The sequence below is a fragment of the Gastrolobium bilobum genome, unplaced genomic scaffold (genome assembly GCF_033153095.1).
Source record: "Gastrolobium bilobum isolate Gb01-03AN ecotype WA unplaced genomic scaffold, APGP_CSIRO_Gbil_v1 utg2530, whole genome shotgun sequence".
NCBI classification, from domain to species: domain Eukaryota; kingdom Viridiplantae; phylum Streptophyta; class Magnoliopsida; order Fabales; family Fabaceae; genus Gastrolobium; species Gastrolobium bilobum.
This window is the reverse complement of record NW_026899712.1, coordinates 338,925-363,951: the sequence shown is the minus strand read 5'-3', so window position 1 is coordinate 363,951 and position 25,027 is coordinate 338,925. Positions and strand designations below refer to the sequence as shown.

The following is a 25,027-nucleotide window of genomic DNA, read 5'->3' as shown; positions in this document are numbered from 1 at the left end:
TTTTTAAATTTTTTAAAGAAGAGATCACTACCTGATAAATGTAACTTAGTTTACAACACATGTGGAGGAGAGTGGGAAAAAAATTGGGTTGAATTTTTACCTAGTATATCTTTGGGGAGGAGTCAAAAATTTTAACTGTAACTATGTCCGACTCGGAATTAATTATGCCTAAAACTCAAAATTAATTCAAATTAATTTCATAACCGATTCAAATAGTCGAAGTTTATATAAATATCAAGAGACAACACACCTAAAAAAAAATAATTAGAGTCAATATATAAAAATAAAAAAGAGATCACTGGTTAAAATTATTGTGAAGAAGAAACCACCCGTTGAAATTTTTAATTTTTAATCTAAGTCCAGATAGAACCTATCTAATTTTTAAATTGTTTATGTCCATTTTCATTCTCTCTTCATGACTTTGTTCACTCTGCACTGCTCCCAGGAGGAAAGTAGGTCTGCTGCTATTGGAAGGCAGCAGATAGTTACAGAGAAGGATGGAAATCTGATTCAGACACTTGGTGGGGGATCTGTTCGAAATGAAGAGAAAACTCGCAGATTACTTGCTGGAAGTGAAGGGTTGGATAAAAAATAAAGAAGAAGAGGTGAGGGTGAAATCTTGTAGTCATCCAACTTAACATAATGATGGAGAGGCAGAGGGTGGAGTTTTGCATTGAGGCCATAATGAGTGAACTGTAATGAACATGGATGGTGTTGGTGGGGACCTATATTGGAGAGAAGAAGAAGAAAAAAAAAGTAAGGTAGCAAATGACGTCGTTTGCTATCCAGGTGGATTCTTCCATGGTGACTTAGCTGTTTAAAGGTACACGTCAGAGACGTTAGTAACGGCGTTAGAGCCCCACTAACGGAAGGACTAACATGGGCCTAATTTGTAAAATTTAGGGACTACAATGTCTCTTTTTTATTGCTAGGGACCAAAAAGGGCTTTGTGGATATTTCCAGGACCGAAAAGAGTATTTACTCTATATTTTTTTAAATCCGATTGAACTTCTTATGATCAGTAGGTCTTCTAAATTCCCGGTAGTATATGGTTAGGCCCAAAAAAATGTTCACAGTGAATTTGACATTTTGACCTGCATTTTTATTTTTCTATGGTGCGTTATGAGGTTTAAATGATGGGAAAATTATTTTAATATTATATGAGATAAGTTTTTTTTCTCACACATCTTTTCATAACTGTATAATCTTTTTTTTTTTTTTTTTTTTTATTTTTTTATTTTTGAGGTGGTAAACTCCACTACTATATATATAACATAAAATTCATTCCAAGATGAGACTAGATAAGCTTTTACAAAATTTTAATTAGAAAAATGATACATATGTAATTCCCGTGTCAGACACGAGAGGTGCACGAGGCATGATGGGGCGCGGCGCACTCTATAGTAACTCCAATAATTCGTCATAGTTAACCTTGTTCCATTTCCGTTCCTTTCTACCAATTTCTCGATTTCCCTCTCTAAAACCCTAAACTTCGTAGCTTTCGCTGCAGCACCTGATATCCCACAGTTAATCAAAGGTAATCTTACATTTATATCTCTTTAATTCAAGAAGAGAATTAGAAACGTCAAATTTTGAATTGATATGCTTTTTCTTTTCCTCATGAATAATTGAGATTGAAATTCCCCGCCGAATGAGTTAATTGCGATTTTTAGCTAGGCGAAGAAAAAATTATTGTACCCTTCCATTTTCATGTTTTTCTGTTTTCTTGAATGATATTGAGGATTCTTAGATTTCTATTGGAATTTGCTCTTGCTTATTTTCGATTTTTTTTCTTGTCGCAGGGAAAATGAGAAGACGTTCGAGCAGAACTATCTATGTTGGGAATCTACCTGGCGATATTCGTGAAAAAGAAGTGGAAGATTTGTTTTACAAGGTACTTTGGTTTATTTTTTCTTCAGAAACATTTCTGTGGGGCGTTTAATGGAGGAGAAATTTTTTTGTTCCCGGGAATTTCCGATATGCTAAGAAAGTGAATTTACAGGAATGTTACCAAAAAGTTATTTGATAGGCCAAAATATGACTAGAATTGTTGGCTCAAGTTTTCTAATTCTATATTTGGTTGATTGTCAAATATTGTCGGGGATGTGAGGTCATTTTACGAACTAACCTCTATGAAGCAAGAGACAACCCACCTTCCTGACTTATCAAGCACGATAAAATTATCCCCCCATTTGTTCTTGTCTCTTTCTTTTGCATGCTTTTTTCATCCAAATCGAGTTTCGGGTCTGCGTTACAATGTGGTCTGGGTCTATCTTCCGTCGGACCCACTCCTTGCTTCATGCCAGTCGTATGGCCATGTTGTCTTCCCCACCGCGATATTCGCCGAAGAACCTCTTGAGAGCTTCAATGTCTTGCTGGACGTCGAGGAGGCTGCTGGAGTTGCTCCGGCAGACGATTTCGTTGAGGGAATAGGATTCAGAGGAATCAAAACCGGCGTTGAAGGGGACATACTTAGCAGTGAAGTTGTGGGCGGTGGAGCGATGGCAGCGAGCCTCGTCCTTGATGTTATCGGTGGTTCGACGGTGGTAATCATTGGGTGGCAGAGGAGAGTGGTTGTTGGTGATGGAAGAAGACGAGGTACATCTTACTATAACGAAGACAGAGCGTTTATTTGTGTGGGTTGAATCGATGGGTTTTGTTTTTGTTTTTGTTTTTGGAGTGAGGGTGGAGAAAGACAGGTTCAACAGAGAAGACAACATTTTTCTGTTTTTCCTTTTGATGGAGGATTACGAAAGAGAATGGGGTGTGGAAAAGTGTTATTGTTATTTATCCAGAAAGGGGTTTCATGGAGAATCAAACTCAGATCAAGGGGTAACACAAAGGCAGTGAGTGTAACAAGACAGGGTAATTTTGTCCCAAAAAATTTGAAAAAATATTCCCACCGGGTGGAAATCCGAAAATACCACTCACTTGGTGGTATTCTAACTTGGGATTTTGCTTCACAATTTCGAATCCTGGGAATCTGATTTTTCCAGGTAAATTTTCACAATCTTTATACCAAACTTGGGTAAATAGAATTCGTCAGTTTTCCGGGAATTTTAAATTTATCCCTCTACCAAACACCCTTAAATTGTTTTAACAAGTAGCTGAATTTCCCTGTATACAATTAAAAAAATGTACAGAGAACTGTTGGACTCCTAGTGGTTTTATTTTATTTTCCAGATTGATGCTTATGATTTTAGTTGGTTTTTGTGGAATCATTAGTTGTTTTATCATTCTGCAATTTTGAGGTTACTTCTTGTTTGTTTCTCAGTACGGACACATAACTCACATTGACCTTAAGGTTCCACCAAGGCCCCCAGGTTATGCATTTGTGGAGGTGAGCTTGCTGTCACACACTTCTATATGAATTTCTTGTTATTTTTTTTCTCCTAATTGATGACTGGCTATTGCAGTTTGAAGATGCTCAAGATGCTGAAGATGCAATTCGTGGGCGTGATGGCTATGATTTTGATGGGCACCGGTTACGGGTTAGTTATATCTTACAATTGCATGCTCCAGTGATATGATAACCACAGTGTTTTCTATGAGCTAAAGAAAAGAACATAGCTGCAGTGCATTGCCGATACTGTTTGAACTTTTATGTTATATGCCCCCCCAAAACGTTTTAACCTGTATCTTTATAGGTGGAGCTTGCACATGGGGGGCGCGGTCCTTCATCTTCAAGAGACCGATATAGTAGTCGTAGCAATGGCCGGGCTGGACATGGGGTATCTAAGCGTTCTGAATTTCGTGGTGTGTAAGCTGTTGAAACACTTTTAAGGTGATTTTGAGGATGCTTTTAATAAGAGTCTAAAATTTTAATCCTTCCATATGCAGTTCTAGTCACTGGGTTGCCCTCTTCTGCTTCCTGGCAGGACCTTAAAGTGAGCTATTGTGTTTGTTTCTGTTTTATATGACAATTTTCTGGGAAGTATATGAGTAACGCCTCTAAACATTGTTTTACTGAAATTCAGGATCACATGCGAAAGGCGGGGGATGTTTGCTTCTCCCAAGTTTTTCATGATGGAAGAGGTGCACCTCAAATATAATTTCTGGTCTTAAAAATTGTACCCAATGATTTGGATATGTTAGCAATTGAGAATTTTTAGGTTGTTGCCTTGATGGTTTTTACCTTTTTTCTTTTTATTTTTTCTTCATCGCTCTTTTCTTAATTCCCTCTGTATGAGGGTAGCGTTGAACCTGTCAAAAGAATGGTAGTTGGAGTTGCATGCAACTTGATTCTTGAGATTAAGTGCTAGTCTTCAGCTAATAGATACAGATCGCAAAGTTTTGTTACCAGAATCGCATGTTGGAATTGCTGGAATCTTGATTTTGCTGCGATACTGATGATACAGACCTCTAAGGGACAGGGAGCCAAATGGCAACTGTGGGGGCAATGAACTGAGGCAGTGATGGCTGGATCTGGAATCTTGACAGCAGAGAGGTTTGCGAAGGCAGCATCATCACCCGCTACTCAGATGGATAGATGCAGCAAACCAGTGATCAGCACATGGTGGCAAGTGGCTACTCCTGTGATGGCAGGCCTCTGGTTGTAGGATAGCCTTCTGGCAGTGGCAGTGAGGGTGGTGAGGGAGGTGGGAGGTGGAATGCATCTCGGAGGTGTAGACCCGAGATGTGGAGGGGAAAAGGAGAGAGAAACAAATGAGACGGCTGAAATAAATAGTGTTTTTCTTGCTAGGTTTAGATATCATTTTTAGAGATAAGATCATGGAAAAAACCCAATGATTACTGTGCACGAAAGTAAATTAGAAAATTATTCTATTTCTATACTTTTACAGTTATATTTTGTCAAAAATAATTTAGTATTATTTTTAGTAATGAGTCGTGAAGGGTAACATTTCAATTAAGGATTAAGAAAAAATCCCTCTGATCTGTAATTCGATTAGCAATTTGATAATCATGGTCAAATGAGGGATTTTCTTATTAGTTTCTTGCTTTAATGCTATTTGTGGGATTCTTTGTTGTACTGTTGTTGGTTTGTAGGTACAACAGGTATTGTGGATTTCACAAACTATGATGACATGAAATATGCTGTAAGTTGCTTCTTTACTTTATTTTATTTGTCCCGAAGGAACATTGTTCATCTCTAATCAATACCTAATTATGCTTGAGGCATTAATTTTTTCCTCCACAGATCAAGAAGCTTGATGACTCAGAGTTCAAGAATGCATTTTCTAGGGGTTATGTTCGTGTATGGACTAAATTTGATATTTAGAAAAATTATATTTGTTCTCGTGTATCTGTGTGCTACTTATTATTTATCCCCCCTGTAGGTAAGGGAATATGATTCGAGAAGGGACTCCTCTAGAAGTCCTAGTCGTGACCGATCTCATTCTAGGGGAAGAAGCTATAGTCGCAGTCGTAGCCAGAGTCACAGTCGGGGCCGGAGCCAAAGGTTTGTACATCATATATTTACTTTCCAGGTTGTTCTTTTTGGGAGATTCATTCTTATTTGCACATTTTAATCTTCGTTCAGTAAATCTCCAAAGGGTAAATCTTCGCAGCGTTCACCAGTTAAATCTCCTTTAATATCTCCTCCTCGTTCACATTCGAGATCAAAGTCCCGTTCTTTATCAGGGTATGAAACTATCTTTTGAATGTGTATCATTTGTTTGTACATTATTATGCCTACTATCATTTGCTTTTTTAAGTATTATTTTTATAATTGATGCTGTTATTTGGTATTATGCTAATGGCTGGTCCACCATTTACCAATCTGTTTAGAGCTTCTTAGGAATATGCAGGGACCAACCAAAAGAGCCCACCTAGAAAAGGCATATGGAATTGGGGGAACATAGAGAACCCTTGGTACCAATAATGAACGTAATATAAATAAATGGAGTTTTAATTCGCTAATCAATTGAGTTATTGTGTATCTTGTCTTAGCAAACTTCATTTCAACTACTCAAAATTTCAACTTCAACACCCTGTTGAAATCAGTCATGTGTACCTTCCTTGTTTGATAAATATTAAAGACTTTAACTTCTTTCTTTTAACACCCTTCCCCTATCAAAAGTAAAAGATATAGAGAATCTTGTATGTAAATACAACATTGTTAATCCGTTTTCTCTATGAACTACAGATTTATTAATTTTTTTCTAGACACAAACTGTTGCTCTCTTCTCTTTCCCTCCTCTGTCAACTGTTTCCCTTTTTTCCTCATGCTTTTATTCATGGGGTTCCTGAGAAAACATGACTCCCTGTCACAATTTTCACTTTCATTTTCCTTTGGTTTTTGTGAAAATTCCTTTATTTGTTTTTTCCCCTTAGATATGGATACTTGAAGCAAACTTGGAATTGGAAATTAGAAACTTGGTGGGATTTGGTTCAGTTGCCTGGAACTCAATTTGTTATAGAGGTATGGTATTTTTTAGATGGGTGGCTTTGGATACCTTCAAAGTACATCTGTTCTAATGCTTTTAGCACGTAAATGTCCATGGGTGCTAGATTGGGAACAATGGAGATCACAGATTGCTATTTTAGAGCTGCATGTCTTGTGTGTGCATAATGGCAATTGGGATTTGGAAATCACCTCCAGTGAGCAATAGAGACAATTTCAGTACAATTGTTGACTTCAAGATTTGCCAAGCCATAGGTTGCACTATATGGATTCTCTGGATTTTGTGGTGCATTAGGGAAGATTTCTTCTCTCCTGTCCACTGGTGTCTTGATATATTACTTAGTGATCCTCTATTTTGATTCACTTCTCATAACATATTATGTATAAAATGTCTACAAAATCCCCCCCCCCCTCTCTATCCCTTGGGCAGTTATATATTTTACAATGTTTGTTTGTTAACGTCCTTTGATATGATAACTGTGCCTTGGGAGAGGCATCAAAGCTGCTGGAAATTTGATAAAGGAAATTGTAGATTTTTAAATTCTTTTTGTGAAACTTTTGCAGATCAAGATCAAGATCCAGGTCTCCTGTGCCATTGGTGAGTGTTTTACTGATCAAACATTATTTTGCTTCATGTGTTGGCTGAATTAGATATTGTGATTTGCAACATACAATGGGTAGCTTGGCCTTTTGGGTCAAACCATGCCCTGAGGAAAAGCATGTGGATGTTGTTGAACTACACGAAGTCTCATTTTTCTTTGTAAATCCCTACGACTTCTAAGAAATTGTTTTCTACTGAAGTGTGTTGCAAAGCACATTTGAAGTTTCTAATGCATTGATCGGGTTTCCCCATTAATGATATTTTTTGCCAGCGTAATAAAAGCCCAAAAAGGCACAGTCCTAGCAGAAGCCCAAGTAGGAGCAGAAGCAGAAGCAAGAGTTTGTCCCGGTCTCTCTCGTTAATTCTATTATTTCTTTCTTATTGATTTTGCCTTGCATTCCTAACTTTCCTCAATTCGTATGGTGTCTATGTTATACTCAAATCCGTTTTTCAGTTTGGATCTGATTGGATATTGGTCTGTCAGGTGAGCTCCCGATTATTGTCAATCTTTTCAATTCATGAAGTTGTGGATGAGAGTGGGTGCTGCAAAGTTTGCTTTGTAAATTGACTTTAGCCGAGAAAAACACCTATTATTTGGCTTGAAGCTGATTGACCTCCTTTGCATTAAACTCGTAGACTATACCTTATTTGCGTTAGTATGTATGATAATTTAATGGATAATAACTCTGATAGACTGTTGAATGTCAAATTTATGCTGTTTGGTTCCTTCATCTGGTTTATTTGGCATTGCCACATCTGATACTATTGTATTTTTTTTTTTTTTTTTTTTTTGTTTATCGTTATTGCCTTACTATTGCTCACATAACGAGATATTTTGGGTTTAATTGGGTCGTCGTTGCATGAGATTTGCCTGCTAGGTGAGTTCTTAAGAGTTTATTTACTTGGGAGACTGTTTTCCTTGATTTTTATAATTTCTTTCTTACCAGGAGCCATAAGTTTGCATTAGCCTTCACAGTTTTGTTTTAAATTTAAAGGAATCAGGACTTGCTTTTTCATTGGATATTCTTATTCATTATTGAATCTGTGCTTGCCGCAACATTTATAGTACTGCTCCATTCCGTACGAATTGCGTGAGAGGAGATTACATTATAGTTCTTAGCGCGGTTATTGGGTTTTTAATTTGTAAAGTTCAATCTGTACGGGAATTCGATCCATATTCATGCACTTTATCCATTGTTTTGTTGGACTAAATTTTGCAAAAGGTCAGTTTCAATTGTCTTTTGCCAATGAAATGCATGTATTCAGTTCAGACACACTTGGTGAAGACTAGGAAGAGGTGAGATGCTATTGAAAATAATTGGGAGTTTTGTATGTGACTCGTGATTGTAGTTATAGTCATGTTTTTTGAAGTTAATAATTAGTGATTTGTAATCCTTCTTGAATTTGATTTTATTGGTTTGTGTGACATAATTGGGCTGTGCTTTCATTTTATTTTCTCAGTGTCAATAGAGGCTATCAGTACTAAAAGTTTATTTTTTTCAAAATCACATTTTATATCTTTCCTTGATCAAGGTAGTTTACTTATTGGGTTTGGTATAAAATTTAATCATTTATTTATTTTTGGGAGAGGCTTATTGCTAATCGGATGACAAAATTGTCACAATATGATAAAATTTAATAGTGTTATTTAAAGTTAATAGGGGAGTATGAGTGTTTTAGATGACGGGAATATTTTTGATTTTATAAAGGAAATGTTAGGTATTTATAAAGTTTTTTCAATTTATTACACCTGCCACTATTATCCATTATCCGGGAAATAACAAATACTGCTCTTTTTGAAATTTACATAAAGTAAGAGGGGTTTTTAAAGCAAAGATAAAGCAAAGAAAGGGTGCAATTATATAAATAAGGTGGACATGCTTATATCGGGGTTAATTTGTAATTTGCTTGACAAAATAATTATGTAATGGTATTCCTTCTCATTCCCACTCATTCCATTGGAAGAGTGGTGTGTTCCAAAAGTATTTTGCTTTTAAGCCCACGGTATTGTTTTCTGTGGACGGCTTACCCGAAGAGGATCGTGCATATCCTTTCATATCTTCAAGCTGTTTTAACTCTGAAAAGAAAAAAAAAAAATTGTCGAAGATGAATGTAATTTTTTTTTAAAAGCGATGCTTGAAAATTGATTTTTCCTAACTTCCTTTATGCCTTTCGCAGATTTTTTTAACGATGGGTCAGTTTTCGTTCGTAACTTGGTAAAGTTGCTTTGGAAAAAGTTTACAAGAGGACATTCCCATTTTAAAGGTTATGCAACCGTTCCAAATCATCAATAATTTTTTAACATACGTTTATGGAGCAATGGGTTCATGAGGATATTTTAAACTCCCACACGCTTTAGTAAAGTCATCTAAGCACACGTATCCTCTACAAGAGATAATATTGTTTCCGCCACTGCTGGGAACATCCATAGCATCCACAAACTTAATTTTTATTTCAAGACTTTCTCACTCTCAAGCATCCTGACTCACTTAATTATAATCTTCATGGAGAGTGGCAACGTGCGCAAGTGTTAGGAGTGGAAAGATGCATTTATTATGACTTAGCCGATTTCTTCGGCTGTGGCGTAAAAATGATATTCACAAATCACGATGATGAATTCATGCTGCCAACTAATCCTATTTTTGTTATTTCTAACTACAATGCACAGTTTAGAGTAGCCATAAGGACATATCATAAGCATAATTTGATGTAGTGCACAAAATATTATTTGATATAGTGTCTGGCAATGCGTTTCAAAATGCAGGATATGCATATGATACCAGGAGAAATGCCGTCATAACAAAAATTTATCCTATCCATGTGACTAGCGCTGAAGAAAAAGTTAGTTAATATGACACTCATATCTATTGTTATTTGTTAATGATGTCCATTCTCTTTAGAATAATATTAATGAAATGTGAAAGAGAACAAATTGTAGTTGGTAACTAATTTTGATTAGTTCACGAGCTGCCACCAAATATTATTAAATTGGATTTATTCATTTTTAAGGGGTCCGTTCACACGGTGGTTTTTTAACTTTACGTTTGGGCATTAGTTTTTTTTTTTTTATATTTTTTATTTGTTTTTTTTGGTGTCATCAACTAATTTCTACTATTTTTTGAGCCATCAGCTATTATTATAAAGCATCATTATTTAGGTCGCATGAGATACAGTGTTGCCGAAGACTCTCGAGCCAAGTTCACCTAACTTACTTTGCAAATGAAGAAAATAATGTTCACCTAACTTACTTTAATTACAATCTGTCTAATTTTAATATGATTATGTTATATAATGAATCTAAATCACTTAATGCCAATGAGTATGTATGAGATACATGACAACAATTTAATTACTAGAATACGAGAGGGAATGTGTTTAGGATATATATATAAAAAAACACTGTAATTATTAGAATATGGAAAAAAATATGCTTATAAAGACGCCACCGTTATTTAACATTTTTACCTAATTAATTCTTTTTTTTGCCTGGAAAATGGAAATAACAGCTGTAGAAAACGTGTGCACACCGCACCTCCTTGTATTCAATATTGGGGGCGGAGAGAGAGAGAGAGAGTAAGAGAAAAAAGCAAAATAAAGAAAACTGCACAGTGCATAAGGCATTAACCGGAGGAGCAAGTTGTATCTCTCCGTCTGGAACGAATAACGAAAGAGCATGGGTGAAGGTGAAAGCGTTTTCTGGTTGCTCACCGACGATATCGTCCTCAACATTCTAACCAACCTTGAAGACGATCCACGTCATTGGGCTCGCCTCGCTTGCGTCAGCACCAGATTCTCTTCCCTCGTTCGCAATTTCTGCTGGAAGAACAAGTGCTCTCACTCCCTCCCTTCCGATCTCCTATCCGATTCTCCGTCATGGTCCTCTCTCAACAAGCTCGCCCTCTGCTGCCCTGGCCTCCTCCACGCCGGCTTCCTCCATCGACCTCCTTCCCTCTCCGATGATCTCCATTACGACGCTTTCGTTTGGAGGCCGCATTTGGCTTCTGAGAATTGGAATCTTCGGAGGGAACAAGGGAGCAAGCTCCTCGCGAGGAAGTTCCGCGATGACTGTTTGTATATTTGTGATTGGCCTGGCTGTGTCCACTTCGTGGAGAATAGGAACTACATGCTCTTCAGAGGGGTTTTCAAGAATTTCAAAGGAACGCGTGTTTGGAGAACCATCAATGATGGTAAACGGATGAAGGTTAATATTGGCTGTGCGTTTTGCACGTGTGCACAGACTTGGGACCTGCGCTCTTCGTTCTGTCTCAGGCGTGGTTTTGGGTACCATCACGATGGGGAGCCAGTTGTTCGAGCTTATGTTTGTGAAAATGGTCATGTCTCTGGGGCTTGGACCAATGTTACCATGTTCTCTTGATCCGGTAAACTCGCCCTCCCCCCTTTTTTTTCTTCCTTTAACTTTCTAATGATGCTTGATGTGCTCTTTGCTTTAATTACTGACAATTCATAGCATAACTTGTGCTTTTATGGTTTTTACATTCGTTCTTTCTTTCTATGTCTATGCGTGTTACTGTCCAAAGAAGGATCCTAGACATGTTGAAACTTGAATTGAATTGTTGTAAAAATCTTTCACAGATAGTGAAATATAATATAAACTTATTAACTTGGCCTGTTACTTAATCGTTTAAGATCTTGAGTTGTAATGATATTTTATATGATATTAGTGCTCACCAACTGGTTATGAATTTGATTCTCACCTAAATAATTAAATATTGTGTGATTTCTTACTATACTTAGACATATTTGTATATTGTTCATCTTTCAAGTTCAACTGACTCTTGTGTTAGGGAATACAGAGAAATATAATATAAAACCTATTAATGTAACTACCACTTAATACCTTAAATTTTTAGGCTGAATTAATTCTTTGGTTGGAGGCAATAACACTTCATGTAAGAGATGTCTAAGAAGTTGTTATAGCATTTAATTCTTCATGAAAGTATGGAGGATCTCTTGCTATGTTTTTCATTCAGGTTAACCGTGTTGTGATTTCGTAACTTTCTTGTGGTTTCTTACTTTATTGTCCTTCATTTAGATGGTTGTGCATTTCGTTTTATTTTGTTTTATTTTTTTCTATGGAAGAGGGTGTCTTAACATTTTCCAGTAGTCAGTGTAGAGGTTAATAAAAAGAAGATGATTGGGTCCATATCATATTGCAAATCATGCTTATGCAATTGGAATTGGCTACGGCCTTCTGTTTGCAGGGGTTTAGGGCCTTCAATATTTCAATCTTATATGTTGCGAAATATGTACTTGTAAGTGGGGTGTTAAATCATCATGCACTTTGTAGTTCTTGGATTATATTATTGTTGCTAATTTTGTTACTTATTCTAGTTTCTCTAGTTGGAGAATTGGAGAGGAAAAGGATTTGAGTATGTTGTAATATGTTCTGGGTTGGCATTTTGGTTGCTTTTTTTCTGGACTCATATATTGGGCTTCACATGCTCTTGGAGGTTATGGGCCTTATCCATTATGGGGTAAACTCTTCTATAAATAAAGAATTAAACTTCACACTAATTATGGCCATTGTGCACACAGCCTTTCCTTTTGTGCACAGTAACAGTGATTTGCTACAACCTGTGACTACCTCCTTCACAGATACCATAAGCTATCATATCCTGCATTAACGACAATCCTCTTGTATCGAACACTTTTATATAAATCTCATTGATTTTTGTCTGCGATCTTATGTAGTTCAAAATCGGTCTTTCGACTTATTTTGTCATTGTCGCCAAGTAGTATAAAATGGAGTGGGACTTCCAACTTTTTCTATTCATATTCACCAAAAGAAAGAAATTTTTAAAAAGAAAAGGAAAAATGGGGTGAATTTCAGTATTGCTCTCTCTTGATACCAGAAATATGATGAATTGTGTTTGAAAGTCTATGTAGGCATTTGTATGCAGTGCCAACTTCAAATATATAATCTAGGAGTATATTTTCTATACAACTGGAGTAGGTATTCCCTTACCAAAAAGGAGATATGAAAGGAAATAAGCATAAAGGTAATAATAATGTAAATGGATTACTTTTTCCACATTTGGTAAAAAATGTAGTGAGTGCTGCTTAGTATATCCATATTATTGAAAATATTTTCCTAATCTAGATAGGTTTTCGATGGAATATGGGACATCTAATGCTGATGCGGATCTTCAATCTTTGGCATAAGTTGCGCATGCATTGTTTTACACTGGCTATACAATTTGGGATTGATTTTTTTTTTTTTGTGAATTCAAAGATTAACGTTAGTCTATGTCAAACGCCCGGTTTTGTGTGATACATTGGATGATTTTGATAGTCTTCAGACCTCGGATTTATAACTATGATGCTTGAGAATCAGTGTCATACTTGGTTTTGAATCATCTTCGAAGCTAATTTTTGAAATGGATGTGTGAAGAAGAGTAAGGTCGTTAGGCAAATATGCTGTTTCAGTTTAACCATGTTGCAATTTGAGCTAGAAGACGTGGGTAGAGACTAGAAATACTGGAAAATACTTGCTTGGATATGAGGGACATCTAATGCTGATGCGGATCTTCAATCTTTGGCATAAGATGCGCATAGCATTGTTTTACCCTGGCTATACAATTTGGGAGTGAATTTTTATATTTTTGAAATACCGGATATAAGGATTTCTTTTCAAAAATTTTCGGACAGTTGTACCCTTCTTTTGCAGTTGGTCTTCACAACGTGGTCTCTATTTCTTCATTAGAAAATATCCTTAGAAAGGATAGAGTGCACCTTATTTGTGCAAGTACTACAACCTTAGCAACTCAAAAAATATAATAAATAAATAAAGGAAATAATGTAAATCATCCAATACCGGTAATATTTTATCATCGACCAAACATAGACTCAGGCAAATTATTCAATATTCCCGGTATTTTTTTTTACCTACCAAATAATTTTTTGATCACATTTTTAAAAAACTCATTTTTCTACTATATTTCTAGGAATCATGATTTTCGGATAATTTTTTTTTCTCTTATACCAAACACCCCTGATAATCTTCAGACCTCGGATTTATAACTATGATGCCTGAGAATCAGTGTCATACTTGGTTTTGAATCATCTTTGAAGCTAATTTTTGAAATGGATGTGTGAAGAAGAGTAAGGTCGTTAGGCAAATATGCAGTTTCAGTTTAACCATGTTGCAATTTGAGCTAGAAGATATAACACCTCGGAATTTTAAATTTTATATTAAAATATTAAACATTAATTAAAGGAAAGGATTAGTGAAAATTCTGAGAATTAGGTCAAAATACAAAGAAATGGCAAAACAGTAATTAGCTAACACGCAACCCTATGAAGATAAAAGTTGAGTAGAAGGTCTCAGATGATGAAAATAACCCTAGAAATGAATTCAGAACGAAAAATTGAATGGATAGACAAATTTCAGAAAATTCAGTGAATAGTATTTTTACCAGGTAAAAATATCGCGGTACGATTACACCGTAAAACGTGCCGATTGAGTTTTGAGATCTAGGTCTTAAATACAAGTTATAAATGGTTTATAGAACTAGGAAATAAGATTTCTGATGAAACTTGACGAAAATTAGTAAGTTTGGAGAAGCGTGCCTACAACGCGCGCAACAGCTTAAAGCAGCATTTTCTCCGACCGACCGGAAAACTCTGGATTCATCTGATCAAGTGTAATTAAAGGACAATGGTTAATGTTAAAAATTAGAATTTCTAAATAGGTTGTGAAATTATGGACGTTTAGTGGAATCGTAGGGAAATTCAAATAAGTTTGAAATGCGTGAGGTGGCGGTGGGACCCACCCGACTTAAGTAGGACATGCCACATGTGCATAGCCTCACTATTCATCATCACTTCTCTCTCTCTCCCTCCCTTTGAAACCCGCGGCTGCCCCTCCCCCATGGACACACATTTGATTTTCTTTCTCTCTAAATCCACCAAATCCTAATCAAATCCTAACCAAATTCATTGATTTTTGTGTTGAAATTCATTGGAAATCATGTTCTAAAGCCATTGGTGGTACCTTTGAACTTTGAAAACCACTAGAAATTGAGATATTTCCTCCCCAAGGCCGCGGCTCATAGTGTTAGATTTGTGTTCATTGAGTTGTTTGGAGCTCCAATAGTTTAGTATGTTTTGGAGGAGCCTTGTCTAGCTTTTGAGTAAGTTCCTACACATTTTCAATGGTTTAATCTTTGGATTTAATTCATGAACCCTAAAGGGGGTTTTGTTGATTTGTGTTGTTAGAGAGCTCAAATGGAAAATATATATTAGATGTTATTTTATGTTATTTATATGCATCGAAGTGAGCCATTGGACGGAGTTTTCTCTGGAACCTCTGGGTTACTGAGATATATTCGTATATCTCACCTCGTCTTGAGGGCTTTATTTCAGAAGGTAGCAGTGGTGCAAGCGCGGCGGGCAAGAAGCCCTTAGGATGACTAGATGGAGCATTTTATATTTTGCATTTTGATAACCACTGGGCCTAAGCTAGACTTAGAGCATGAACATTTCATATGTATGTAGGAGGAGGTTCATAGTTATATTTGTTCATGTCATTTTTGCTTAAGTCTAGTTGTATTTGAATTATGTCATTTTGAGGTTTCTTTATCATGTATTATTTGGAGATTAAAGTTGTAATTGTAATATGTCATGGGAAGCCTTGTAAATTATACATGAGTTGATGTAATTACGAAGGATATGTAATATGATGGAAGCTATTTTAGGATTATGATTATGTGTATGATTAGCAAATGCATGCAATTGGACTTGGATGATTGAAACCTGTTAAGTATTAATAAATAAAGGAATGTGATACGAATTGTATAATTAATATAAACTGTGATGAGTTGTAAGTGCCCCAAGGCATTGTTGGTCCTTGTGTGTGACATCCAATGATTATTAGGTACATTTGAGCTTCTTGATCACAATGACAACTTTGCGGATTTTTGTAAAAACAAAGGAAATTCTGGCAAATTTTCTAGAAATTGGCATAATTTAGGCGAACTTCAGGAGACCATATCTCCATCTACAGAGGTTCGATAGGGACGTGCCATACGCCATTTTGAAGCTTGAGATGTCCTCTATCTTTTGTAAAATTTGGTAAAAATCTGGGTTGGACGTCGGCCTGTAGAAAGCAGAGAGTGCAGACTGCCCATTTGCTCACTGCACATGTGGTAGTTCTGGACTAGTTTTGGGAAATTTATTCCCGCTTCGTTTCTTGGTCAAATTAGGTGTATTATATATCAAATTGAAGCTTGAGGTGTCTAGTTTGTTGTATAAAAATTTTAGTGCAATTGGTTGAGTGAATTTTCTGCAGTAATTCGTGGAGTGAGGGATGTTTGGAGCCGTTTTGGGGTTGGTTGGCAGTTTTGCTTGTCCAACTTCAAACGGCGATATCCGGAGCAAACGAGCTCTAAATAACTCGTGTGATAGCTTCCTAAAAATTTAATTGAGTGTAGAATAACATATCAGAAGATGGGAGGCTTGTAGAATGTGGTTTATCCGCAGAAAATTAATGACCGAACCATGTTCGGATAGGTAGAAAAAGTAAAAGTGAGAAATATGCTAAGTGGATTTATGGGAACCCCTTAGTGACTTGTGGTAAGTAAAATAAGTTTTAAAAGTAACCTAATTAAGCATTCCGCAAAGAGTTTACAGTTAAGGTCACAACTTTTAATTATTACACTTTTATTGTTTTAAATGTTTGGGTAATAAATGGAAAAAGTTTACTTGCATTTTTATAAATGAATTGTTGTGATTGTAACTGCGCTTAATATCATAATTAATGTTAGCAATACCGATGTAAACGTTACGAATAGGACACATATACACCAAACCTTTGAAGGATGAGGTTCCAGTTTGCCATTCCTATTATTTATAGGCTGCAGTCTCCTCAGAAGTCCGCTCATCTTCGCAGAATTCACCTGGCTCTCTTACTCACCTTCGCGTCTAGGGCATGATGTCTTTATTTATTTTAAGATGATTCAATTGGTCAATCGTCTTGTTATTCTCAATCCATTCTTCCGGGCCTCTCTACGGGATTGGAAGAAGGAGTTTTCACCCAAATGAGTTAGAGTTCCTCCGAACCGTGTCATTCTCGAAGTATGGTCGAAAACACGAGGCGGGAGTGCGTCGAAGCATGAATTGACCTAGCGACGTGAACCTTGGGTGAGGTGCACTACGTGGTTAGAGACTAGAAATACTGGAAAATACTTGCTTGGATATGAGGGTTGATATGAATGCGCTTTATTTAATAAGTAATTTCGACGGCTATAGAACTCTAATGGAAGGGAGTTGAAATTTGTTAATTATTGGTTCAAAAATTACTGCTGAAATCTTAAAATGTATCTTATGATAAGCAAATTTAAACTCTTGACATGAGAGTATAACGAATTAACCAAATATGGAATCAGGTAAATAATGCCAGTTATACGGTATCGTAGTGTCTAATTTAAGTAAATACGCGGTTCATATCTTAAGCTTCGCCTTGTCTTACTCTTCGTTAAGAAACTATTCTCTCTTTAAAATAGGTTATCTGGAACAACAGAGTTGGCATTATTTCAAAAATGGGGGTCGTGTACAACAAGGCATAAATTCATTGATGATTATAATAAAACGCCACTAAAGTGTATTTTAAGAGGTTACTAAATTCTAAGCAAGGTATCAGAAAAGAAAATGCTCATATCTGAATATTAAACTGAATTAGGGAAATTGAAATTATAAGTTGATTACAAAGTGCTACCAATATATATAGGAGCTGAAATACACACTCCAAGAGAAAGAGATACAATCAGAGAGTTAAAACTGAATCTAACTAAGTGTCCGTTTGGATGGACTTTTATTCATAAGAAGTTACTTTTTTTTTTAAAATAAAAGTCATTTTGAGAATCTTTAGATGTTTGGATAACAACTTTTTAAAAAAGCAAAATTTAAATTAAAAGTTAAAATGCTGCTTTTTTTATAGCGAGTAGTTGGTTGCTTTTGGAAAAAACAGAAATTAAAAGATAATATAAATTTTTAAAATACAATTTTAACCTTATCCTATCATACCTGTTTTATCTCTCCTTTATTGTAATTTTATATATAAAAAATACTTTTTTATTTTAACATCCAAACAATTTTTTTTATGTAAAAGTGATTTTCAGATCATACATCCAAACATAAAATAATTTTACCTTTTAAAAAAATTTATTTTAAAAAAAGCAATGCATAAAAAGTCATTTTTTAAAAGCTCATCCAAACGGGCCCTAACTCTAACAACTTAACAACTCAACTAATTAGTTAACTGCATAATAACAGAACTTCCATGCTTTATTCTTTCATGGTTTGTGGCACATGCATAGACTGAGGAGAGTCTATGAGATGAAACTGATGCTGCTACATTTTGAACGGACTTTGAATCGTTGAGCTTGGGCTGATGATCAGATTTGGGCCATTGATCATTATACTGTATTACCCCCCCACAAGATGGGCGTAGAATATTGACAATGCCCAGCTTGCCTATCATGTCTCGAAAAGTAGAAGCTGGTAAAGGTTTGGTAAAAACATCAACAAGTTGAGCTGATGAAGAAACTGGTAACAAATGAATTAAACCAGAGCCAATCTTTTCGCATGTAACGTGACAATCCAGATCAATATGCTTGGATCTTTCGTGAAATGTGGCATTATGGGCTAAGTTGATTACAGATCTGTTATCACAAAATACAGAAGCTGGACGATGCCATGGAATTTGAAGGTCATGAAATAGATACTGCAGCCATTGCAGTTCACAAGATAAAGCAGCGAGAGCTCTGTACTCTGCCTCCGAGGATGACCGTGACACCGTGGATTGCTTTTTTGATCTCCATGCAATTATAGAAGAACCAAGGAACACACAAAAGCCTGTAATGGATCGACGTGTGTCGGGATAACACGCCCAGTCTGCATCAGCGAATGCACACACATGAAGATTATCTGTGGAAGCAAAAAATAAACCAGCTCTAGGAGTAAGCTTTAGATATCTCAAAATACGATGAGCATCAGCCAAATGGATATCTGTATGATTGGAAACAAATTGAGATATCTGATGGACTGCGAAGGAAATATATGGTCATGTTGTGGTCAAGTACAATAGACGACGGTAAGGAGCTGCATCAGAAAGAGGAGTGCCCTGAGATCGACTGAGCTTGATGGAAGGATCCATTGGAGAATTTGATGATTTAGCTCCCAATATATCAGCATCAGAAATCAATTCAAGGACATATTTTCGTTGATTAAGGATTATTCCAGCCTTGGAGCGAGCTACTTCAAGTCCCAAAAAGTATCTCAAGCTACCAAGATCCTTGATTTTCAATTGGTTGTCAAGATGACGTTTAACACGATTGATTTCAGTGAGAGAGTTGCCAGAAAGAATAACATCGTCAACATACATCAATAGAACCGTGAAAGAATCATCAGAAGAAAAAGTAAACATGGAATGGTCAGTAGTAGCTTGCTTGTAACCAATTGAAAGGAGAAAAGATGAGAGCTTGGCATACCATTTCAAATCGTATAGTGATTTTCGTAGTTTGCAAACAAGATTGGATGAATCAGAAGAAACAATGAGACCTTGAGGAAGCTTCATGTAAACTTCTTCATGAAAGTCACCGTGTAAAAATGCATTGTTGACATCCAACTGCTCAAGATGCCATCTTTTAATGGCAGCAACAGCTAGTAAGGTCCGAACAGAGGTGAGCTTTGTTACTGGAGAAAATATGTCAAAGTAGTCCTTCCCTTCCATTTGGGTGAACCCTTTTGCAACTAAACATGCTTTATAGCGCTCCACTGATCCATCAACATGATATTTAATTCTGTAAACCTATTTACATCCAATGGGTTGTTTGCCAACAGGTAACTCGACCAACGACCAAGTATCATTCTTAGAAAGGGCAGATAACTCAACCTGCATTGCCTTAACCCAATGATCATGCTTAATAGCTTGTGAATAACAGGTAGGTTCAAATTGTGTGCAAGAATTGAGACAAAAGTGTTTATAAGGTGAGGAACAATTATTATATGAAATAACATAAGACAATGGATGAAAAGTAGAGATAGGTTTGATCAAACCTGGTACTGATGTGTTGTGCTGAGCAACTGAAAGGCTATGGTGATAGTCCACTAAGTATTGAGGTGTAGTACGAACACGAGAGGAACGTCGAAGCTGCTGTTCAACAGGGAGTGCAGCAAGTTGGGATGTGTCTGGTGTAGGTATTGATGTATGTGGTTCACATAATGGAGCATGTGTGGTTGTGTCAGATAATGGTATGTTGGATGATAACGGAATGTCAAATTCAGGTTGAGGATTACGGCCAAATGGTAAAATATAATGGTTGTGAAAATCAGATTGGTATGTGGTATGAAAGGGAAACTCATTTTCATAGAATATAACATGACGAGAGACAAAAATGGCATGTGATGATAGATCATATAAAATAAAACCTTTTGTGGCATCTCGATATCCAATGAATGCAGACTTTCGAGCTCTTGGGGAATACTTTGTGCGATTATTTTGGAGGGTGGTAGGATAGCATAAGCTCCCAAATACACGAAGATGAGTCAAATTAGGTTGTTGTTGGTGAATCAGTTCAAAAGGAGATTTTTTATTTGTGACAGGAGAACAAATTCTGTTGATGAGATGCACAACATACGTCACAGCATAACACCATAAGGTTAATGGAAAAAAAGCTTGGAAACATAATGCTCGTGCAACATTAAGCAGGTCGCCATGTTTTCTTTCAACCTTGGCATTTTGTTGAGGTGTGATGTATCACACCTTTTTGCAAGAAAAAGTCCTTCATAAGGAACTCAGTTCCATTATCACTTTGAAACACTTTAATGGTTGTATGAAATTGATTCTCTACATAAGCAAAGAAATGCTGAATATTTCCTCGAGTGTCTGCTTTGTTTTTCATCAAGATCACCCAAGTGAAGCATGAGAAGTCATCAACTATAGTCAGAAAAAATCGATGACCATGTATGGTTTGTATACCAAAAGGTCCCCAAATATTTGCGTGAACTAAGTCAAAAGGTTTTGTGCTTTTGGTTTGGCTAATGGGAAAGGAAAGACGTTTTTGTTTTGCTAAGTGACAAGTGTCATAAGGCTGGATTTGGTGAGATGAACTAATAAAGGAGAGTTGAGAAGACATTTTATTCATGATTGCATCAAATACATGTCCTAAGCACATATGCCATAACAGTGAGGCATCTATTACATGAGAGTAACTAATAAAATTATGTTTATTCAATCCTTGAACTACATTACTTTGGGCTGTGGTCTTTTCATGAACTATCACATATAAGCCGGTCACTTGCTCAGCAAAACCAATCGTCACCTTGTTTGAAATCTGTTTAATATGACAAAAACGACCAAAAAATGTTAGAAAACAGTTAAGAGAACTGAGTAATTTGGTTACAGATATCAGATTCACATGGAAACTTGGTACATAAAGCACATTTTGTAAAATAAGAGTAGGTGACAAAACAACAGAACCTGAGAAATGAGATATAACTTGTGAACCATTGGGCAAATTTATAGTTATAAGATGAATTTTTCGAAGGAAAGAAAAAGATGAACTATTAAAACTAATGTGATCAGTGGCACCAATGTCAATAATCCACTGAATATGTGTTATACCTGTAGAGTTTGTGTCAGTGTGAAAAACATGTTCAATATTGACTGAATGTGTAGACTGAGTTATGGCAGTGTTAGGATTTGGATTTTGAAGTAGTGAGATAATGTGTTGGTATTGTTCGTGTGAAAGCTGAGGATGGATAAGAGTGATGTCATTTTGTGGAACAAATTGTGTTGAAGCATTTTCATTGAGGTTTGTATTTGAGGCATTGTTAGCAATATGATTATCTGAATTTCTGGAACGATATCCTAGTGGATAACCGTGCAACTGATAGCAAGTCTCCACTGTGTGATTCAATCTACCATAGTGAGTGGAAACTCTGTTGCCATAATTTCCTCTTCCTCCATTATTTCTTCCACGTCCTCTACTATTTCTTCCTGGATTTTGATTGAGATTTCTGCGGCCTCCATTGGCACCTGCTTTGTTATTAAAGGCAACAAAATTCTGAACATTAGTTAAAACTTCATTGTTGGATTCTGAGCTGAACTGCCTTTCCTGCTGTACTACCATAGAGAAAGCTCGGTTGACATTTGGTAGTGGATCAATTATCATAATTTGTGATCTAACAGATGAATACTGATCATTAAGCCCCTTGAGAAATCGAATAACATGATCTCTGTCACGATAATCACGCATTTTCAACAGTGCTCCACAGTTGCAAGAAGGATCACATTCACATATAGGAAGAGGTTTCAAGTTCTCAAGCTCATCCCACATGGTTTTGAGCTGAGTAAAAAATTCACTTACAATGCGATTTCCTTGATGTATCTTATAGATCTCCTCCCGTAGATCTGACACACGAAATATATCTGACTGAGAAAAATGATCTTTTAAGTCTATCCATGCATCTCTGGCACATTCAATCCATAAAATGGATTTGGCAATTGAATCAGAGATAGATCTATGGATCCAAGCCATCACCATGGTGTTGCATCGTTGCCACTGATTGTAAATAAGATGATCAGTAGCTGGAGGTTCAATTGATCCATCAATAAGAGCAATTTTATTCTTCGAGAGTATAGCTACGGTCATTCCTCTCGCCCAAGTATGATAATTGCTTCCGGTCAAAGGTGGTGAAACTAGAATTAGAGAGGGACTTTCATTGGGATGCATGAATATCGGATGAGAAGGATTTGTGTGAAAATCCAATGTAAGATGAGGATTCGCCATTGATAACAACAAGCAAAGAAAATTTTCGAAGGCAAGTACCAAATCTCAGTGAGAGCTCGGATACCATATCAGAAAAGAAAAATGCTCATATCTGGATATTAAACTGAATTAGAGAAATTGAGATTATGAGTCGATTACAGAGTGCTACCAATATATATAGCAGCTGAAATACACACTCCAAGAGAAAGAGATACAATCAGAGAGTTAAAACTGAATCTAACTAACTCTAACAACTCAACTAATTAGTTAATTGCATAATAATAGAACTTCCATGCTTTATTCTTTCATGGTTTGTGGCGCGTGCATAGACTGGGAAGAGTCTATGAGATGAAACTGATGCTGCTACATTTGGAACGAACTTTGAATCGTTGGGCTTGGGCTGATGATCAGATTTGGGCCATTAATCATTATACTGTATTACAAGGAGAGGCTTCGATACATGCTTAAATGCACTACAGAAATAAAAGCACGTAATATGATTTGACTTTGTAGAGTGTATGTGATTATAGTATGGTCTCTTTGTATTTGGCTCCCAAAAAATAACTTTCGAATATAAAAATTGAAGGGCTTTAGCTGTTGATAAGAATAAACGAATGATATTATAATAAAAAATGTGGATATGATTACCAAAAAAAAAATGTGGATATGCACAACAAAATATGAAATTGTTATAATTTGCTCTTGATTTTTTTATCTTTAATTGAAATCATTCACTTTTTCTGTTTAAGTGAATTACTTATTTTGGATGAGTAAAAATAGGTTTGTTTATATTCTCTACTATTATCTTAACATCTTAGGAATGGATCAAATATGAGAAATGAATTGTTTGTGTGGTAGATTACGATTTGTTTCTCTTTAGGGACGTAATATGTTGATGTGACAGTGATTTAGTGAGATAGATATATAGTCATAAGCTTAATAGGGGAATCACTGTAAGTGAGTGTCATATACATATTGAGAATCAAGGGGCATATGTAGGGTTTGGTGTCTCTGTGGTTTTATTCTGACAAAGTAACAATAAGAAGAAATGGTGAATAAAATGTGTCCCTTCAAAAGTAAATGAAGGGTGTTTATGGGTGAGAAAATCCTCCAATGATGAGAGAGAGTCATGATCATTTTTGTCATTGTGGTCTCTACTAGGTGTGAGATAAACAACCTTATTTGGTGCATGTGTTAAAGGAGAAAGATTCACTATAGTGAGATAACGCTTGTTTCCCTTTAGTGATGCAAAGATGTATTATATCAAGACCTAGAATTTTTTTTTTAATGTTTGCACACTTAGCATAAAAGAATAAAGGAAAATTTTTTTAAAGAAAATTTTAAATATACTAAAATACAAAAAAATATATATAAAAAAAACTTTAACTTAATATAAAAAAGTAATCAAGAGTCAACTAAACTATTGCAACAGAACATTTTGGGTTTTTAACAAAAATTACAAGCTTCAATTTAATCTCTTAGGGGAAAAAAGTCTACTCGTGATCCCTCAGAATTCAAAAATAAACTCAGATAATCAAAATCGCGGTCCTCTGAAATTCAAAAAGATCCACATTAATCCTTCAAAAGGACTAACATGGGTCTATTTTAGATTTTAAAGTAATCACGAGTCAACTTTTTTTTAAGAGATTAAATTGGATCATTTTATTTTTGTTCATGACCCAAAATATATTTTATTTTATTTTTCTCCAAAAAATTAGTGTGTGCACTTGCACACACTAAAACATACACAAATCCACCACTAATATCAATTGAGCATTAGAGGCTAGACCAATGCGTTGGACGTGTGTGCTCCAAAAAAGAAGATATTTCATAGAAAAAATAACTCTCATGTTACAGGAGAGTTAATATTTCTCTTGCACAAATGTAAAAAATTGCACCTTTATTTTTTTTATATTTATTTCATTTTATATGAGAGAAATAATTTTTCTACACACACAAAAGAGGGGTGAGTCTCATCACTTTTTTTTTCTCTCCTCTTACTTATGAGTTCCACTTATAATTTTATTTCTATAACATAAGGTTATTATTTTCTTACAACATAAAAAAAAAATATATATTTTTTTTATATTAAATTACGGCTGGCTCCACTTTTTTGTGTCAATTGGCAAGTAAGCCCTATTTAATATACAACTGTTGTGACTTTTAAGTTTTAAAAATATTTTTAAATGCATGTATAATATAGTACCAACCTTATAAATTAGATTAAGTATCTTATTTGTAAATAATTTATTTTATAAACATCTAACGATA

General features: G+C 35.7%; 3 protein-coding genes across 8 annotated transcripts; 2 read left to right on the top strand and 1 right to left on the bottom strand.

Annotated features, from left to right (window-relative positions):
• Positions 1 to 1,406: 1,406 nt before the first annotated feature.
• Positions 1,407 to 7,716, top strand: LOC133292864 (serine/arginine-rich-splicing factor SR34-like). Of its 3 annotated transcripts, XM_061491349.1 has the most exons (14): positions 1,408 to 1,537; positions 1,803 to 1,894; positions 3,275 to 3,340; positions 3,417 to 3,491; positions 3,648 to 3,756; positions 3,841 to 3,887; positions 3,978 to 4,035; positions 5,008 to 5,057; positions 5,159 to 5,215; positions 5,298 to 5,419; positions 5,501 to 5,602; positions 6,929 to 6,962; positions 7,237 to 7,313; positions 7,450 to 7,715. In XM_061491349.1, the coding sequence occupies exons 2-14, from the start codon at positions 1,808 to 1,810 to the stop codon at positions 7,451 to 7,453; spliced, it is 888 nt and encodes a 295-aa protein (XP_061347333.1). In that variant the 5' UTR covers positions 1,408 to 1,537; positions 1,803 to 1,807; the 3' UTR covers positions 7,454 to 7,715. The 3 variants fall into 3 exon arrangements, with proteins under 3 accessions (XP_061347332.1, XP_061347333.1, XP_061347334.1); XM_061491350.1 differs by lacking the exon at positions 1,408 to 1,537 and having other exon boundaries at positions 1,799 to 1,894; positions 7,450 to 7,716; XM_061491348.1 differs by lacking the exons at positions 6,929 to 6,962; positions 7,237 to 7,313; positions 7,450 to 7,715 and adding an exon at positions 6,295 to 6,918 and having other exon boundaries at positions 1,407 to 1,537.
• A 2,786-nt stretch (positions 7,717 to 10,502) lies between these two features.
• LOC133292850 (phytochrome A-associated F-box protein-like) lies at positions 10,503 to 15,526 on the top strand. Of its 4 annotated transcripts, none has more exons than XM_061491323.1 (2): positions 10,503 to 11,344; positions 15,351 to 15,526. In XM_061491323.1, the coding sequence occupies exon 1, from the start codon at positions 10,639 to 10,641 to the stop codon at positions 11,338 to 11,340; it is 702 nt and encodes a 233-aa protein (XP_061347307.1). In that variant the 5' UTR covers positions 10,503 to 10,638; the 3' UTR covers positions 11,341 to 11,344; positions 15,351 to 15,526. The 4 variants fall into 4 exon arrangements, with proteins under 4 accessions (XP_061347307.1, XP_061347306.1, XP_061347305.1 ...); XM_061491322.1 differs by lacking the exon at positions 15,351 to 15,526 and adding an exon at positions 12,327 to 12,683; XM_061491321.1 differs by lacking the exon at positions 15,351 to 15,526 and adding an exon at positions 12,318 to 12,683.
• A 4,268-nt stretch (positions 15,527 to 19,794) lies between these two features.
• On the bottom strand, positions 19,795 to 22,777 carry LOC133292872 (uncharacterized). Its single transcript, XM_061491358.1, has 5 exons — positions 21,610 to 22,777; positions 21,404 to 21,465; positions 21,238 to 21,319; positions 20,716 to 20,767; positions 19,795 to 20,599 (listed from the first exon to the last, which is right to left on the bottom strand). The coding sequence occupies exons 1-5, from the start codon at positions 22,775 to 22,777 to the stop codon at positions 19,795 to 19,797; spliced, it is 2,169 nt and encodes a 722-aa protein (XP_061347342.1).
• Positions 22,778 to 25,027: the final 2,250 nt, after the last annotated feature.

What these genes read in the sequence shown, in the direction of transcription:
- LOC133292850 (XM_061491323.1), top strand. Translation starts at nt 10,639, where the DNA reads ATGGGTGAAGGTGAAAGCGTTTTCTGGTTGCTCACCGACGATATCGTC.
- LOC133292872 (XM_061491358.1), bottom strand. Translation starts at nt 22,777, where the DNA reads ATGGCGAATCCTCATCTTACATTGGATTTTCACACAAATCCTTCTCAT. An exon ending in TGAAAAGACCACAGCCCAAA is followed by an intron (nt 20,768 to 21,237) that starts GTAATGTAGTTC and finishes TTCCTTATGAAG; the next exon opens with GACTTTTTCTTGCAAAAAGG. An exon ending in CACCTCAACAAAATGCCAAG is followed by an intron (nt 20,600 to 20,715) that starts GTTGAAAGAAAA and finishes TCTCATCAACAG; the next exon opens with AATTTGTTCTCCTGTCACAA.
- LOC133292864 (XM_061491348.1), top strand. Translation starts at nt 1,808, where the DNA reads ATGAGAAGACGTTCGAGCAGAACTATCTATGTTGGGAATCTACCTGGC. An exon ending in TAAGCGTTCTGAATTTCGTG is followed by an intron (nt 3,757 to 3,840) that starts GTGTGTAAGCTG and finishes TTCCATATGCAG; the next exon opens with TTCTAGTCACTGGGTTGCCC. An exon ending in CTTCCTGGCAGGACCTTAAA is followed by an intron (nt 3,888 to 3,977) that starts GTGAGCTATTGT and finishes ACTGAAATTCAG; the next exon opens with GATCACATGCGAAAGGCGGG.